Raw genomic sequence first — 17,538 nt, 5'->3', positions numbered from 1 at the left:
CAATGGATGTGATTTCCCCCCGCTTTGGTCTTTGAACTTTTTCTCTCAAACAAACCAAGTGAAAAACAACTTGACAGCAACCTCATCAAGTGCAAAGCGACACACTTCAAAGAGCTTGAGAAGGGCACTACAAAAAAAAAAAAATCGTAATGTTATCAAATGTACCAGAGGTGCTGGGCTAATTTAACACAACCATACTTTGAAGCCATTAACACAATTGGATTCACACTGAGGTTCAATTTGGGTTAAGTATCCCCAACGGAACAGCCAAATAGGCATTGTGGGATCTTCTTTTGTAGGCCAATTTACTGCCTGAGCAAATAAACGCAGAGTCCAGTCGTGAGGCGACCAGCACAGAAACGCTGTGATCCGCATTGTTGCATCACCAGAGGAAGATCAGACAAAATGATACAACATACAAATGTTCAAATGGCCCTTCAATGAACACCATTTATTGGGGAATAGTAACATTTAATTTATGCAATGACTAATTAACTGTTGTCAAAACAGTCAGTTATACAATTATAATGTAATTATCACACTTTCAAATTTGGGGCTATTTGAGACGGTGAATGATGTCTCAGGTGTCATTAACTCTTAGCACAGTGTTGATGTTCTAATTACGATTTGCTCGAGAACATGAGACTGGTGCAGAAAGAAAAAGTAGAGCCATAGTGCAATGATAATGAAACACAAAATAGAACACTGACAAGCTACTTGGCATCAAGCATAGAGACTACTTAAAAGAATACAATTTGAAGGTTTGATATTGTTTACAACATAAAGATAATGCTAAACATAAAAAACACTCAAATTTAAAATTAAACTTAGCTCAAAATTGGAAATATTTAGTCTACATTTATTGTTGAGACGGTGATATTGCCCCCTGCTGGCAATCAGAGATGGTGCAGTTTTCACGCACTGCATTGGGTAATAATAAAATAATTCACTCAACACAACTAGAATGCAAACATAAACATTTGAAGAGATTGTACATGGAAGAATGTGGCAAAAAAAATAATTAAATTAAATAATTAAAATAAATGACATCAAGAGTGGACAATTGTCAACCATAGTTAATTATATTGTAAACTAAATGGCATTACCGATAAAGACGAGGCGCTGACCTGTCATTGGTGGATGCAGGCTTCAACTTAACGGTTGCAAATGGGTTCGTGCCCCTTCAAAATTAAGAGAAGAAAAGAGAAGAGTTAAAGAAGCAAAACTGGAGATCTTAATATAATTAATGTTTTAACAGAAGCAATATAGTTATGTTACCTTAACTAAATACATTTTGGACTACAGATTTATGTATGATTCATATTTCTGATGAAGATAATTCACAACCACCTTTGTTACATCCCATAACGTGTGCGGCCTTTTTTACTTACTTCGGGAAGAGTTCCGGTCTTGATCCATGTTGCTGGGATCGCTGCAGGCAGAAAAACATGAAAAGGTCGGAATGAGTGAAGACATAATTATTGACCTCTTGACCCAGTTCACTCAATCCTCCTCCGCAATGACGCTTCTGTATTGGGCACGTCAACTCACAGACAAAAAAAAACCACATGCACATTCCCATATAACTCAGAATGGTTGAGTAAAATCACAATACAAAAGTATGGATACTGCAAACCATGCACCGATAAAAATACAAGTATACCAACTTTGTGTTACAAAAACACAACAGTTGGTACAGCGGTTTGGTACGCTGATACTTGTACTGTCTTTGGAAGATGATAATACAGTATTTAACTAGACTTAACATGTATTAAACACACATTTCTAACAAATAATGAAAGATACCTTCAAAATGATGTAACAATATATATGCACACACACACACACACACACACACACGCACACATACACACACACACACACACACACACACACACACACACACACACACACACACACACACACACACACACACACACACACACACAAACATCCTCCCTCATACACTGTCAGCAGCTGGAGCTTCCACCCTGCATCCACCAGAAAGATGGATGAGGCGACATGGAGAACAGCACCTTGCCACAGTGCCCCTGCTGGACAGAACAATACATTGCAACAAAATGCTTTCCGAAGCAGTTGTTTCTAATCTTTACAACTATATGGCCACCAGGGCAAGCAAGGCCTTCTCTGCTGGGCTCAACACTATCAAATGGGCTGAGCTATATTTACAACAACTTCTAATACATGCACCATTAAATTGTACTCAGTTAGTCCAAAAAGTCTATTCTCTTCATTTTGTAGCATTAACTTTGCTGCACTGCTTCCAGTATATGTATGTTAGATTTTAATTTGTATTATTTATTTTGCCCGACCAGATTTTTTGCTGCCATATCAGCCTAATTGTGCCCAGGATCTTCAAAATCAGTATTGCAGACCAATGTCACGTAAACAATATTAGTATTGTGACTATTTTGTTAACCATTCAGATTTCAAATTCACCTCACAGGGTCAGAAGGCAAATATTCAAGTCATTTTGTCTTTTTTAAACCTTGCTATGATTAGATTAAAAAATGCCTGGGAGTAAAACGATGTGATATTCTGTTGAAAGAATTGTGATCATTTTAAAGGATTCAAAACAGACTGCTAATGATTGCCAGGTAGTGATTTTTTTTTATTAAATGTACAAGTAAAGCGACAAGCCTTCTTCTGAGAAGGAAACAAACTGCAAAAATACTGCATGTCATGTCAAGCCATCAAAGATGATTCATACAGACTGTTCAATAGAAACTGTAAAATAGTGCTACCTTTTTTTCTGGATTAGACTCTGTCCTCTTGTCAGATGAGCCCGTTGGACTCTGAGAGTATTTATCTGAAGATTGTGATAGCAGAGGTGGAGGCGGCGGAGGTGGCGTGTTTGTTCCTGACACGTCCACGTTGCTACTCACACTACTGTTGCTTCTTCCCCAGGAAGCGGAACTACTGAAAAGAAATGTTGAATAAAAACATACTTGATATACAAGAAAGTAGGAGGCTAAGTGCTCATAATACGGTGTTCCTCAAGGCGCTGGGTCACCCAAATATCTTAAATGGCTCATGTTATTACTCAAGCCCTGATTATTGAAAAAAAAAAAAACACACAAAAAAAAACAACCGGCACGGCCTACGGGAAAGCGGTACAATTAGTTTGTGTAAGAAGGAACTCATAAGTCAGAGAGGCGTGGCTACAGATTTTCATAATTCATAACATTATACATTCATCAACTACTACATAACGTAGATTAACTATAGATGGAATATACTAAAAAGAGTTCCAGGGGCTGACTCTATGTAGGAACAATAACTTCAGCTCTTATTGATGCCCTTGATTATCCTCAAAGCATTATTATATCTAGTCACGTTTCTACTTGTAATGGATTGATTTGGACAGATCAAAGTTGTGCTACATCTGACACTCTCCAAGTCATTAAAAAAAAGATTCCCTTTTGACTGAGGCTAATGAGGCTGAAGTTCCCTGCAGATGAGGAGGATGTAACATGAATTCTAAATGGCAACCTTGCAAGGATAGACAAAATATGTTGTTGTTTTAACTGAAGAATTATGCATTGTATTGTATTTTCAATCTTTAGCAAAGGTTTGTTTACCCGTGGTCAGCTTGTATAGGAAGGGCATCTGCTTCTTTCACGTAAGAGGCCGGGAACCATCCCACACTGAAAATACATAGACGTTGAAAACAAACTTTAGTATTGATGTTAGGGATTATAATATTAATTAAAAGAAAAAAAAAGATACTGTGTACACACAGCCATAAAGTCTCTTTAAAATTAAAACAATGTATTACAAAGGCAGTTGTTGAGATATTTTAACTAGATTTATCATTCGTACATCCGATTTTGTCTCAATAAACCAGGATACACATTGTGCCTATTCTTGAGGAGTAGCCATTTTATAGGGGTTCCGTTTCCCTCAACACAGTACCTGAAACATACAATTTTAATGCGAATAAAAACTTTAATATACACTGATTATAATAAAACAAATCTGGTTAAGATATCTCATCTTCCGCCTTTGTAATATATTTTTTTAATTGTAAAGAGACTTTATGCACACCCTGTATGTTTTATTTATGCATTTACTATTATTTTTCATGGTGAAGAACTGCATCGCTCTATTTGATTCTGACATATTATACCGTGTGCCCCATTGTAGTGAAAATCCTTGAGTAATTGTAAACCCTTCCAAAAGAAGTTTATGATTGGCTACAAATGTCACAAGATTGCAGCACAGAACTCCTTTTCATTCAACTGTGCTACTAATGATGGGGAAATGAAGCTTCATGAAGCTTCATGAAGCACTTGGGATATTTTTTTTTACTCCTCTAGATGGTGCTCTTGTTTTATAAAGGCTTGTGCAATGAAAATTGGCAACACTGCATATTTAAACCAAGAGTGCCATCTAGAGGAGTAAAAATGTCAAGAATATACATTCAACTGTACTACTAGTGATGGGGAAATGAAGCTTCATGAAGCTTCAGGAAGTACTTGGGATATTTTTTTACTCCTCTAAACTCTAACTCTAAACTCTAACTCCTCAAAAATATCACAAGTGCCACAAGATGGTGCCAAAGTAATACTGTTATACTAAACAGGGCACAAAAGCAGCAAATAATGCATCTATAAACAGGTGAATTCATAAGTAACAAATTGTGAATACGCAGGGTAACACTGTATAATGCATGGGCTTGATATGGCTAAAAAAGCTAAACAAAAGATTGGTAACACTTAACAATAAGACGCAGTGCAATTCTGAACCATTGGGACAACAATGACAAACCCGTCAGTTCAAACTGAAGTATTCTGGACTTCATTAGTTTGCATAGTTGTGCCTAATACCACAGCTGGTGACTGTACACACACATTTACACACAGAAAATAATTCAACTCACCGTGAATTGTTGCCAGCTGCACGGCCGTACAACCAGCCGTTTTTCGGCTGCTGGACCATCACAGTAATCATCTCTCCCCTGGCAAAGCGCAGTAGGGTTGGATTGGAGCCAACTGGCTGATGGGCCACCCGGGCCTTCACGGATCTTCCTGCACCCCCCACTGATTCAGCCGTAGAGCGATATACGCTTCCCTGGGGAGATGGGGCTGGAAAGATGAAGAATCAGGCACAGTGGTGATGATAGTTGTTAGAACACAAAAGCTCAAATTGATTTCTATTCTGGCTCTCTTCCTGATGTCAACCTGTGCCATCTACATTTCTCATTGACTTCAAACAGACAGTGGAATTGCTTCTTTCCCTTAGGATGGCTTTTTTTTTTTTTATCTTGATGCGATCCTTAATTTTACTTGGCATAATCAAAAGGAAGAATTAGGAATAGATTGTGGAGTTTGCAAAATTATTAAGGAAAAAGATAAATGATAAATTGGCATTTACATTGTGGATCAAAAAGCTAGGATTTACTATACATAGAGAGGAAAAACAAACCAAAACTTTTTGGAATTGAAATACAATCTAAAACTTTCATTTTTGTTTAGTGTATTGCTCACTTGCAACCACTTACTGTAACTCAAAGCTAACTACAAATTCCTTCTGTCAAATCATTTTCTCACCTCTTGAAGGTATGCTTCCGAGAGGCTGCTCTTCTCTGTTCTGCTCTTCTCTGTTCTTCCAGTTCTCTTGTCTTATCTTTGCCTGCATAACCAAGAACATCAAATTCATGATAACACATTGCTCATCATCAGTCATCGTTTAAATGCTTCAAGATAAGATCAATATTGTTTGTATTTATCCCATGCAATCTGAGGTCATCATGATTGCCTAAGAGATTGTAAATCAGGCCACCAGAGGGCACTGTGTCAGCAAAAATAAACCAATACAGTATTGTTCCCTCTTTCAGCGTTTGGATGAGATAGAGACCCAAATTGATATGACAGGGTTTATCTCGGCACACATGTAATGTATCACCGACCTTGCTTAATAAACACAGTGAATCTGACTCGTATCAGCTCCGCCTTGAACTCACAGTGCTATCCAGGCCAGGCGGCCGTATGGCATTCGATCCTCTGGTGGCGTTGACTTCTTCTCTCCAAGAGTCAGCCTTCTGCTGGAGAGAACCTCCACTCTACCACACGACACATGCAAACCCAGTATGAGGACAGCGGGTGCACACATTTGCATAAAAAACACAGATGTCTCAAGAGTTGACAAGTGCAATTGCATGTGAAACATGACCTCATCAACATGTGAATGAGGGTTAATTAGTGTTCGCTTATTGCCGTTGCCCTTTGAAGCACGAGTAGTTTCCCCACAGATGATTCGACTTGGTGATACATTTATTTCAGATGGCTAAAAAAAGCACTTTGGTAATGGACAATGTACAATTGAATACATTTTTTGTGTTCAATTGAGTACAATTTGTTTGCAGCCAATGTTTAAAGATGAATGAGGAAAAAGAAACAATGATGTTCCAGTTATTCAATAATTGTCAGTTCAGAAGGGTAAGTGTCTTAAGTGCTCTATTTATTTTCCCAGCTTTGAAACAATCACATTTATAAAAACTACAAATGCGAAAAGGCAATTTAAGAGACATTCACATGTAGTTGTTCTGTATTAGCTGCACTGGCTCGCCCGCATAAGTTTCCAATCTGAGTCATCAGTTTGGCTGGCTGTGACGAGATAAAAGAAAGAGGAAGTTGAAAACGCTCAACCTTTCCTCCATCTTGCTGAAGATGCTGAATCTCATTCATCTTCTAATCTCCTGCTCTGTGGTTGACCCTCATTATAAAGAAGGCTAGTTTCCCCACTGTGACTAATAGTAGCTGACACAACCATTAGAAATTCTTGAGAATTCTCTTTTGAGCATGTCCTTGTTATAGTCTTCCTGGCAGTCACTGTAATGAGTCACACCACGATCCTAAGCCATTCTCTACCAGCTGTCAATAACCCCAACGTACAAGCCGTGAAACAGTGTATTCATTAATGTTATTCTGAAGGAAGACGTGTACCTTATTCATGAGGTGAGAGACCGACTGGATAAGGCCACAGTGTTTCTCAGCCAGGAAGCGATATCTTCTTTCTTCCTCCTTTAGAGCCTCACTATGACTTTCCTGAAGGAACTGCAAATGCGCAACACCTTCCTGATGATACAAGTGGTTGGCTGTAAATACTGAGATTTCCACAGGATGCTGGTCATCTCTGCTAAAATTGCTGAAAGCTAAAATATTCAGTTAGACCTATGGAATAAAAATGGTTATAAATATAATGTAATGCAATGAGTATTTTCTGGGTTTTCTGAAGAAAATGACTTATGCCATTCATTTAAGAAGTTGACAATATGCAGTGTTTAAAACAGTGTTGACTTACAAACCTGGTTAGCTCCACGCCATAGCTGCCTATCCATAGCCGCTGCCTGACTGTAGACACTCATCTCATATTGTTTTCTGCTGCCCTGTCAGACACACGGTTCCGTTCAGGCACTTCACTGTCATCACAATCTCAAAATTGCAAGACAATGACTTCCTTTATGGATTATTTCAACATTTTAATTTCCGAACATGCCTCTGCATGAATCTCACTCACAGTAATGTAGTCTTTGTCCAGTCTAACGTTATTGTCCATCTCCTGAAGAATGTCCTCAGTGAACCAGCGGAACTTGGATGGCACACACATATACAGTACATAATGAATATTAACATGCAATAAAATCCTGACAATATATTTTTCAAATTGACGCTAAAACTTGTGAAGTGACCATGTAACTTACTACTCCCTCCAGCTCCAAGGTGAGTTTCTTTTGGCTCTCGGCAATCTGAATCAAAACGTCTCCTTAAAGGTAAGTACAATACATAATGTAAATACACTGACATTCATATTTTATTAAATAAATGTTTCCCCATTTATTCACATCAATACCGTTATAATATACAATGATCAGTGTTATAATCCCACCGTCCATTTTGATAACACGATTAAATGTAATCCGAGCACATTTGTAATTTCAGAACTGCATGAGGATCAAATTGGTATCTGTTCGCGTGACATGTTGTTGACCCATGTACATTACTGTACATTTGATTCATTAAAAGTTAGCAGTGCTGTGTATCTAACGCTGACTTATGTGTTTCCTACATTGGCTTCATAAACAAACAAACTAGTCACATTATTATGTTTTCTAAATCTCATTTACACAAGTTCCAGTTTATCGTAGTTGGTTTAAGCGAATGAAGCACAGCCAGGTATTGCCTATCGTTATCTATTATACATGTCCACATGCCAGCATCTGATACCCAATACTCTTGGAGAAATGATAAATGCTCTCATATGTTGACTTCTGTTGTCATGGATGCACACAAGTCAATAGGTGTAGTTGTAAATCTGCAGTAGACGAAAGCCTTGAAATAGAGTACTCTAGTCCAAAATTCCTCAAGGTTTCGGATCAATTGTAAAATGTGACTGGTAGATAAGCCTGTGCCCTCAGCAACCTACGCTCATTTGAGACCCATGTTCAATAAAGCGTATTCAAATCAATAAAATAAAACAACTCACATTCTGCACTGCTTGTACATAAATAACATTGTGGTTTTGCGATTCACGAAAAGGCATCAGAACCGAAATTCCGTTTTGCTTTTACTTACCTATGGAACGTGAGGACATGGTGTGGAAGGCCTGCTCGCCCATCTGTGAAAGTGCAGTGAAGTAAGCCTCGCTTTTTACAGCCAGGCCTGGAAAACACATATGTTCGTCATTTAGTTCATGCAAATTAAAATGGTGATTTATATATACACGCACCTTGTTGAAGTAATTTGGAAGCATAGGCCCTTTGAAACAATATTTCTCAATTTGCAATACTGTACTTAGCAATTTTTGTTTTGTTTTTCAAATCAGCTTTAGTTTCACTTGCTGGAATATTCATCATGCTAGTTGCATTAAACCCACAGTGTGTCTCTGCATTACATCAATTGCCTTGAAACTTAACCAAATCCCCCTGATATTTTAAAGCATTTTGCATACAATACAGTCAATCAATCAATCACTTTATTTCATTCATTTGTAAAAGAAAAAAACACAATTTAAGGCAATATTCAAATTCAAAGTAAAATAAATGAAGTAAGAAGTAAAACTAGTTTTGTCTGCCCCTGAACAACACAAAAACAAAATAAAAAAACAACACAAAATGAAGGACAGCAAGCGGTCAAGATGCTTTCAGTTAACAATATTACAAAATAATTCAAAATAGTTCAACTGCGTGTCCTTGTGCTATATATATTTTTGCAATCAATTCAATAACTCAAGGATGGGTTTAAAAAGTCTACACACACACACACCGGTTCAAAGACCATCTTTCTGAGACACAATAAAGAAGACCAAGACAAATATTTTCAAAATGTTTTCCACCATTAATGTAACCTACAGTATAACCCAGACATGGGCAAACCCCGGCCCGCGGGCCAAATACGGCCCGTTATGCGTTTCAATCCGGCCCGCCGAACTTATCCAATAAGGCTAGAAAAAAATTATTTTTTAAATTTTTTCTTTATTTATTTCTTTATTTTATTTATTTATTTATTTATTTTTTATTTTTTTTTATTATTTTTGATCAGCTCAGTGGCCGAGTGGTTAGAGTGACCGCCCTGAGACTGGGAGGTTGTGGGTTCAATTCCCGGCCGGGTCATACCAAAGACTATAAAAATGGGACCGCTTGACACTCAGCATTAAGGGTTGGAATTGGGAGGTTAGATCACCACATGATTCCCGAGCGCGGCGCTGTTGCTGCTCACCGCTCCCTCAGGGGATGGGTCAAATGCGGAGAACAAATTTCGCCCCACTTAGATGGGTGTGACAATCAGTGGATCTTATCTTATCTTATTGGATTTGGATTTGGACATTTACAGCAGGAGACGGCAGGGTTTTGTGTTGAACACAGCAATAATGTCCTGATAGTCCAGAGAATCGGTCAATTCTTTTTTGAAAGAAAGCAGGGACAAAGAGTTCAGTCTATCAGTCAACATTGTGGCACTGTTGCGTGTTTTGATCCTTTTGACAGCTGAAGATAGTCTTTCTACATGTTGTCATGGGTGAGGTGAGGAGCGCGCATGCAGGAGACTGTTGATATTGGTGAAGACATCCCCGGGGCGTGCGTCGAGCACTTCTATGAGCGTTTCCTCGTTGGCTTTTGGCTTCTTTTTGAGCTGCTGCACAAACACCGTGTGCTATGCGTCCCCCACGGAGATGGAAAAGTGGTCAGAGACGGATTGGATGTACGCGCTTTGTCCTCAGCGCGTGACAGGCAGCAGCGGCTATCATGCAGCCGCATGTGTCACACGTACTGTGGGCCCGGGTTAAAAATGGGTGGGCCAATAGAAAAAAATTCTTTAACTTTACGCCTTGAATTGAAATCTATTAATAATAGATGCAGTCACCAGGTTTGACAGATCACAGTGTATGTGCTATTATAATCTATTTACATTTCTCCTCCCACTTTGCCAAATAGTGTGTAAATGCCACATCTTGCATATTCATTGAGGCAAATGTACTACCTGGATTAGGGCTATTTTATAATAATCATAATAATAATAATAATACATTTCATTTAAAAACAGCACCTTTCAGAACACCCAAGGTCACTTTATAAAGCAGACATGGGCAAACCCCGGCCCGCGGGCCAAATACGGCCCGTTATGCTTTTCAATCCGGCCCGCCGAATTTATCCAATAAGGCTAGAAAAAAATTCAAAATCATTAATTAAATGTTGTCCCTGCAATGCCTGCGTTTCACCAATAGGTGGCGCCAGCCGCGGCGCCAGGATTTTTATTGTGGGTGGGCCTGAGGAAAAATGGGTGGGCCAGAGAAAATATGCAAAAAAAAAAAATTCCCTTCACGTCCCTAATAGTGCTTTACCGCGGGTACCAAGGACAGCGATTTACTTTCTTTTACTGTTTCCATCTGACCCCGTCTGTAGAAATGAGCGGACCAAAGAAAAGGAAAGTGGACGGTGAGGGCCGAGTGTTTAATAAAGAGTGGACAACAAGATATTTTTTCACTGAAGTCCGATCAACGGCTGTATGTCTGATATGCCAAGAAGCCGTTGCGGTTTTTAAAGAGTACAATATCAGCCGTCACTTTGCCACGAAACATGCAAATTATGCTAGCAAGCAGTCAACACAACAACGGGAGGCTACTGCACAGCGGTTGGCGGCTAATTTACAGGCTCAGCAGATTTTTTTTCACCGACAAACTTCAATTCAGGAGTCAAGTACCAGGGCAGGTTTTTTGCTGGCGTTCAAATTGGCGAAGGCTAGCAAGCCTTTCTCCGAAGGCGAGTTTTTGAAAGAATGCATGGTAGAGACAGCAAGTCTCTTGTGTCCGGAAACCAAAGGCAAGTTTGAAAAAATCAGTTTATCACGCAGGACAGTGACTCGCCGTGTGGAACTGATTGATGAAGATATAGTGAGCACGTTAAATAAAAAGGCGGGGACCTTTACGTTATATTCACTGGCACTTGATGAAAGTAACGACATAAAAGACACTGCTTAGCTCCTAATTTTCATCCGAGGGATAAACAACAGTTTTGAGATAACTGAGGAGCTTTTGAGCACTGAGTCGCTGAAGGGGAAAACGCGAGGAGAGGACTTGTATGCACATGTGTCCGCTGTCATTGAGAGGATGAAGCTTCCTTGGAGTAAACTTTCCAATGTCACCACACGGATGGATCGCCAAATTTAACAGGAAAAAACGTCGGACTGCTGTAAAGGATCCAGGATAAAGTGAAGGAGCAAAACCCTGAGCAGGACGTTATCCTGAGAATTGCCACAACAAAACTAACTACAGACTTTGATGTACTGGCAAAAAAGGGAGACCAACAACACTGTTCCCACTGAAATTTGTGAGTTTTTCTATTTATGTTCTGTTATGAAAAAAAAGTTTGAAAGTGCGTCTTTTAAATGAGTGTGCCTTTATGCACAGCAGTGGAGCAGAAATGATTGACATTGAGTATTTCGTTGGGTAATAATGTGTTTTGAATGTTGAAAGTGTTCATCTTTTTTCAATAAATCTTGATTTATTTAACTTTACTCCTTGAATTGAAATCTATTAAAAATAGATGCAATCACCAGGTTTGACAGATCACAGTGTATGTACTATTATAATCTATTTACATTCCTCCTCCCACTTTGCCAAATAGTGTGTAAATGCCGCATCTTGCATATTCATTGAGGCAAACGTACTACCTGGATTAGGGCTATTTTATAATAATCATAATAATAATAATACATTTCATTGAAAAACAGCACCTTTCAGAACACCCAAGGTCACTTTACAAAGCAGAAAAACACAGCAAAAGTTGAGCTAAAACAATAAAAATGAAGCTATTGGAAAAGCTGTTTTAAATAAGTGGATTTTGCACATTTGAAAAACGCAGTCCTTAGTGCACACTAGAAGTAAATCGGGTTGTACATTTATCTGTGTGTGTTTACTGTGCTATGAGGTCCAAATACTCCTGGTCCGGCCCATCTGTCAAAATTTCAAACCCATTGTGGCCCGCAAGTCAAAAAGTTTGCCCACCCCTGGACTAACCCCAATTAATATTCAGCTGTAGGTTTTTCCAAACAATTTAATAGTCCCACGTCAGCCACAGCACAAACCACAGTCTGCAGAGAGCTTCCACCATATCAGAGAGACCTCATTGCTCACCCATCAGGAGACCGGTACAAAATAATATACCATAAGACCAGATAAGATACCGGATAAGACAGTCATTATCAATTGTTGGAAATTTGGCACCACAGCAACTTTAACAACAACTAGACGCCACTCCGAAACGAGATGACAATATAACGGAAAAAACGGTCAGGTCAAGGAGCTGCAGGAATTTCTGGCTGTTTAGTTCATGTGACAGCAATCTCCTGCCTGTGCTATGGGGTAGAGTGGCAAGACTAAAGACTCATTCACAAAGAAAAACATCCCATCCCAGCTACATTTTACAAAAACACACTTGAACTCTGCTGATGCACGCGGACAAATGGCGCCAACACAGCATTGCTCTTCATCACTGTTGGGAATAACGGCGTTAGGTAACTCTAATCTAACTAATTATTCTCCCCATATTTGAAACGCCGTTATCGTTATTGTATGTGGAATGTGTTGCAATTCATTTATTAGTTTCAAAGGCTTCAAGTAAGCTACAAGACATGCAGTCGTGTGTTGGTCTTTTGCGGCATTCTTGCTCTGAAATGTTATTTGAATTGTTGTATTGTATTACTCTTATTTCACGAGTGCTAAAAAGTGTTGAAAGAAATATCCAGTCTTGGCAAATCATACTGACGGAGGCCATGGAGTCGAGGTCTGTCGGGAGCACCGAACTATTTTAAGTGAGAAATGGTCACAGTTATATCATACAAGCCTAAAGTTGGGTTCTTTTCTGACGTAAATCAATCAATTAACATGTCTTTAAATGTGCAGAATTATTAACTGAAGATATATCACCATACTCTTTTAATTGAAAGCGTAAAATAGTTTTTCAGAGAGATCAAACGGAAGCTGATGATTTTGAGGAGGAAATGGAGTATTTCATTTTCATTTCATTTTATTTGAAACGGACAATGCGCACTAATGGACAACAAATTAAGTTGTAAATATGCCAGATTTTAGCAGCAGTTGCTAATTTGCATCTGTAGTAGTTATGGCAATGATTTTGGCCATGATAGCATTAAGCACTGTATATTTCACAGCATTGGTGATTTATTTTATATACAGTATTATTGATTATTTTAGCCCACAACAATCATAAAAAATGCCCCCGAAATCCTGGAGGGACTGGCTATTCTGCCACAAATCACCATATATCCAGTATTTGTTTTATCTGTATTCGTATTCTGTTTGTTGTAGTACTTAGAACATACATTACCACTCCACATTTATTATTATTATTATTATTATAATTATTATTATATATGTCATTACGGAGTGAGGCATTTGTGTGACATAAATATTCACAAAAATAAATAAACACCCTATAGCCTGGACATAATTTGAATAATAATATAAACAAATTAGAAATCCAATTTATTTGATATAAAACATTTTTTTAAGTAGTGAAAATAATTACTTTGCCTGGTAATGGTTACTAACGCAGTTAAATTTTTAAGCAAGTAATGAGTAACTATAACTAATTCCTTTTTAAAGTAACGTTGCCAACACTGCTCTTCATGCACCAAAAGAACATCTTATACACTGTGAAGAATGGCAAAGCATCATGCTTTGTTTTTTGTTTTGTTTTTTCACTTTTTTTTCTCCAGCTAGAACTGGGGTCATACGCAAGGTAGGGGGCAATTACGAACTCTTCCAAATATCTGTCCATGCTAGCACAAAACCGCCAGACTTTTTAGCAAGCAAAAAAATAAATAAATCAGGAAAAGCCTAATAGAACAGCTGAACTTCATGTGGAGTTAATCATACACACTTGAAATTGTGCCAGGTGCATACTGACTCCCAATTAACGAGTTTGAATTTGATTGTTTAGGGCAGGGATAGGCAAGTTCCGTCCTGCCTCCAACCCAGGTGTTTCAAATCATCAGCTCCTCATTATGTTCTGCGGGAGCCTCTCAGCTCTGTTCAAAGAGGGAGACATCAAAAACATGCAGGACTGCGGCTCTTTAGGACCAAACTTAGCTATCCCTGGTTTAGAGAGTGCAGACCTTATCACAGTTGTTTATTTTGACTTCCCCTCTTGAAAATGTTCATTTTCCCACTTGAATAGTCCAGGCTATATAGGTCACATAATGGTGGACATTTTTTTAATGATTTATCTTAGTCTCATGTTCTTATATCACAAAAAACTAACATTTGAAACGGGGCATGTAGATGTTTTATATGCACTCTAAAACATCCAATATACTATAAATGTGCTTCTTATTCTCGGGGGCAAAAGAAAGAAAGCTGTTTGAATCTTGGTAATGTAGTAATAACAACTCCGCACGCCTTGGATACAGGCCTGCAATAGCAACAGCACTACAAAAGTCCCTACAAACACGGACTTTGGAATGAGGTTTCATGAAACTGACGGCTGACGTTACAGTTTGTTTAGTTTACAGCACTAATAAACGAAGGTGTGTGAACAACACACACAAGAGGACACAGGAAGTGGAAAATTCTAATTTGTTTCCCCCTCCTGCGCTTCACATTTTGCCGGCTTTTGCCTCTGTCTTACCTTGGAAAGCTCGAACGTAGCTGTGTCCCAGTGACACAAGTTTTTGCAGGCCGGGATTGAACTCATCCATCAAGCTCTGTTTTAGAACAACACGCAGGACAAACAACAGTCATTGAGATCTTCATTATTTTTGTATTAGCAGTCACATCTATACTTTAATGATTTTCTTCTCACGTGTGAAGCAGAAAATTCTTAAATATTGTTTCAAATTGAAAACATTCCTCCATTTTTATTTATTTTTATTTTTTACTTACTGAGTAAATCCCCAAGGTTGATCGATGTAGCTGCTCACTGTTTAGCGCAGACATGTTGATATCCACCCTGGTGTAACTGTCAATAAAATCCTGTGCGAGCATCCACGCCTTAACTCATCCAGGCCACGGAGTTGAATGTATTGGACTGAACAAGCGCTGCTCAGGCTGCTCACGTTGTTGTTAATAGACTCAGCTGTGACTTGAATACCGTGCAGTAAATAATTAAACACAGCCCTGCCATAAAACGGAACGACATCCTGTAAACCAACCATGACTTAGTGTTTGCCATAATGTGTGCTGAATTAAACACTGGGATAAATGTGTGTTCATTTCTAATATACAAAACATGCTGTGTGTGGTAACATTTAAACATTCTTTTTTCAAAGCAAAAAAAAAGAATTATTGTCTGTGCCTTTTGTTGGAAATACATCAATACGTCACTCACAAATAATTACGGTATAGTTAGCAGTAGGTAGTATCAACTAAGAACTCTTAAATTGCTCGAAAGGCACAAAGAGAATATTTAAGTGAACAATATTTATTACAATGGAAGGACTTTAACACTGTGTAATTGTGAGCAACCCATGATAAATACTGGTAAAAGAAATTGGAAAATGACTTATAACTTTTGTAACCATAACCATGGCAAATGTAAATGAAATAGATAAATAATAATAATATTTTTTATTATAGCAAAGATTTATACAGCGCTTTTTTTGGACACTCTAAGACGCTTCACAGTGGGTGCATTATACTGGGGCAGGCTGACGAAAGCGTGGCTGCCAGTGTGCGCCCACAACCATCACTTAACATTCACACCTTCCATACACCAGTGTGAGTGGCACTGGAGGCAATGTGTGTGAAGTGCCTTGCCCAAGGACACGATGACACATGACTTGGGGAGAGCGGAGATCGGAGATCGAACAGCCCACTTCTGGTTACTGAACGACCCTGAGCCACTCAACCACTCAAGATTCTATCAAAGGGCACATGCAGACAAGCACCCATTCATACCTCTGGACAATATAGAATCTTCAAGTAACAAAGACAGAGTATCTGGAGAAAAACAAGCCAAGTGCTGAGAGAACATGCAAACTCCACATAAGAAGGCACAGAACCTCTCAACTGTGAGGCAGACTTGCTAACCACTTCTACACCGTGCAAGTGATAAGTTATTGTTTTGATTAATCTAGCATTAGGAGACCCAATTTGGCGCAGATGCTACACATTTTAAAAAAAATAATAATAATAAAGAGAGAAGATTTTCAGTCTGAGTTGAAAAGAGTATGTTAAAAATGTAGTTTAAAAATACTGTCTTTATTCATATCATGACACTGCACAGACCGGCATCTTTGGCACATTATAATATATCTGCATTAGTGCAACATTGTGCTGATTAGTATTGATGCGTTCAACTCGAGAGAGGAAATGAGGAAGGAAAATGTGGAAGCTTTGATTACAGAATTCATTATTTATTGTTTAATAAATAACAGGCCATGGTTGTCAGACTCAGATGATGCTACTGATTTGTACACTAGGTGGCATTAAAAGCCAACTGGATACATGAGAAGAATTTTAAGCAGCATGATAATAAAAATGCTGCCTATAAATTATTTCACTTCTCCATATTTGTAGCTAACATATATATATATAAAAAAAAAAATCATGAATAATCATATACAGTTACGATGCATTGTTCAGCTGGTGAAATCCTAAAACAGAATACAGTTTTAAATTAAGAAAAATATAAACATTAGAGGTTGTTTGTGTAAGAGAAACATTATTATTATTTCCACATAGCTAAACAAAACAAATTGAACACATGTAAAATATTCTAATCAAACCACAAATATAAAAGGTGACCTGGATGAACTGAGCCGTACAGTAAATTACTGACTAAAGAGTCTCTTACTGGCTTCACTGGCTTTTTGCATCAATTATAAATGGATGCACAGTGTATTGGGATTATTAACTTTGCACAAAAGTCTAGAGTGCTTCTCCCAGGTTAGTCTTTACAATACAAATCGTAGTGGAATTTGAATGTTTAAAAACAATCATTACAATAGGAACCACATTAGAAGTAAGCCTAAGCATGTAAAGATGCCAACATGAGTGCTG

At 38.3% G+C, this 17,538-nt stretch overlaps 1 protein-coding gene across 2 annotated transcripts; it reads right to left on the bottom strand.

Annotated features, from left to right (window-relative positions):
- Positions 1-486: 486 nt before the first annotated feature.
- Positions 487-15,656, bottom strand: baiap2l2a (BAR/IMD domain containing adaptor protein 2 like 2a). Of its 2 annotated transcripts, none has more exons than XM_077558261.1 (14): positions 15,421-15,656; positions 15,167-15,242; positions 8,598-8,684; positions 7,727-7,788; positions 7,543-7,614; positions 7,331-7,411; positions 6,969-7,100; positions 5,987-6,085; positions 5,574-5,655; positions 4,904-5,108; positions 3,603-3,668; positions 2,766-2,937; positions 1,392-1,432; positions 487-1,181 (listed from the first exon to the last, which is right to left on the bottom strand). In XM_077558261.1, exons 1-14 carry the CDS (start codon positions 15,520-15,522, stop codon positions 1,103-1,105), a joined length of 1,356 nt encoding a protein of 451 aa, XP_077414387.1. In that variant the 5' UTR covers positions 15,523-15,656; the 3' UTR covers positions 487-1,102. The 2 variants fall into 2 exon arrangements, with proteins under 2 accessions (XP_077414387.1, XP_077414386.1); XM_077558260.1 differs by having other exon boundaries at positions 488-1,181; positions 2,766-2,940.
- Positions 15,657-17,538: the final 1,882 nt, after the last annotated feature.

This window comes from Vanacampus margaritifer, chromosome 2, assembly GCF_051991255.1.
Source record: "Vanacampus margaritifer isolate UIUO_Vmar chromosome 2, RoL_Vmar_1.0, whole genome shotgun sequence".
In the NCBI taxonomy this organism is placed as follows: domain Eukaryota; kingdom Metazoa; phylum Chordata; class Actinopteri; order Syngnathiformes; family Syngnathidae; genus Vanacampus; species Vanacampus margaritifer.
The sequence above is the reverse complement of the archived record's forward strand: the minus strand, read 5'-3'. Positions and strand labels throughout refer to the sequence as shown.

Excerpts from the sequence above, each read along its gene's own strand:
- baiap2l2a (XM_077558260.1), bottom strand. The coding sequence starts at position 15,522 with ATGCTCGCACAGGATTTTATTGACAGTTACACCAGGGTGGATATCAAC. Across the intron at positions 15,243-15,420 it reads CAACCTTGGGGATTTACTCA|AGCTTGATGGATGAGTTCAA; the intron begins GTAAGTAAAAAA and ends GTTCTAAAACAG. Across the intron at positions 1,433-2,765 it reads AGTCTAATCCAGAAAAAAAG|CGATCCCAGCAACATGGATC; the intron begins GTAGCACTATTT and ends TTCTGCCTGCAG.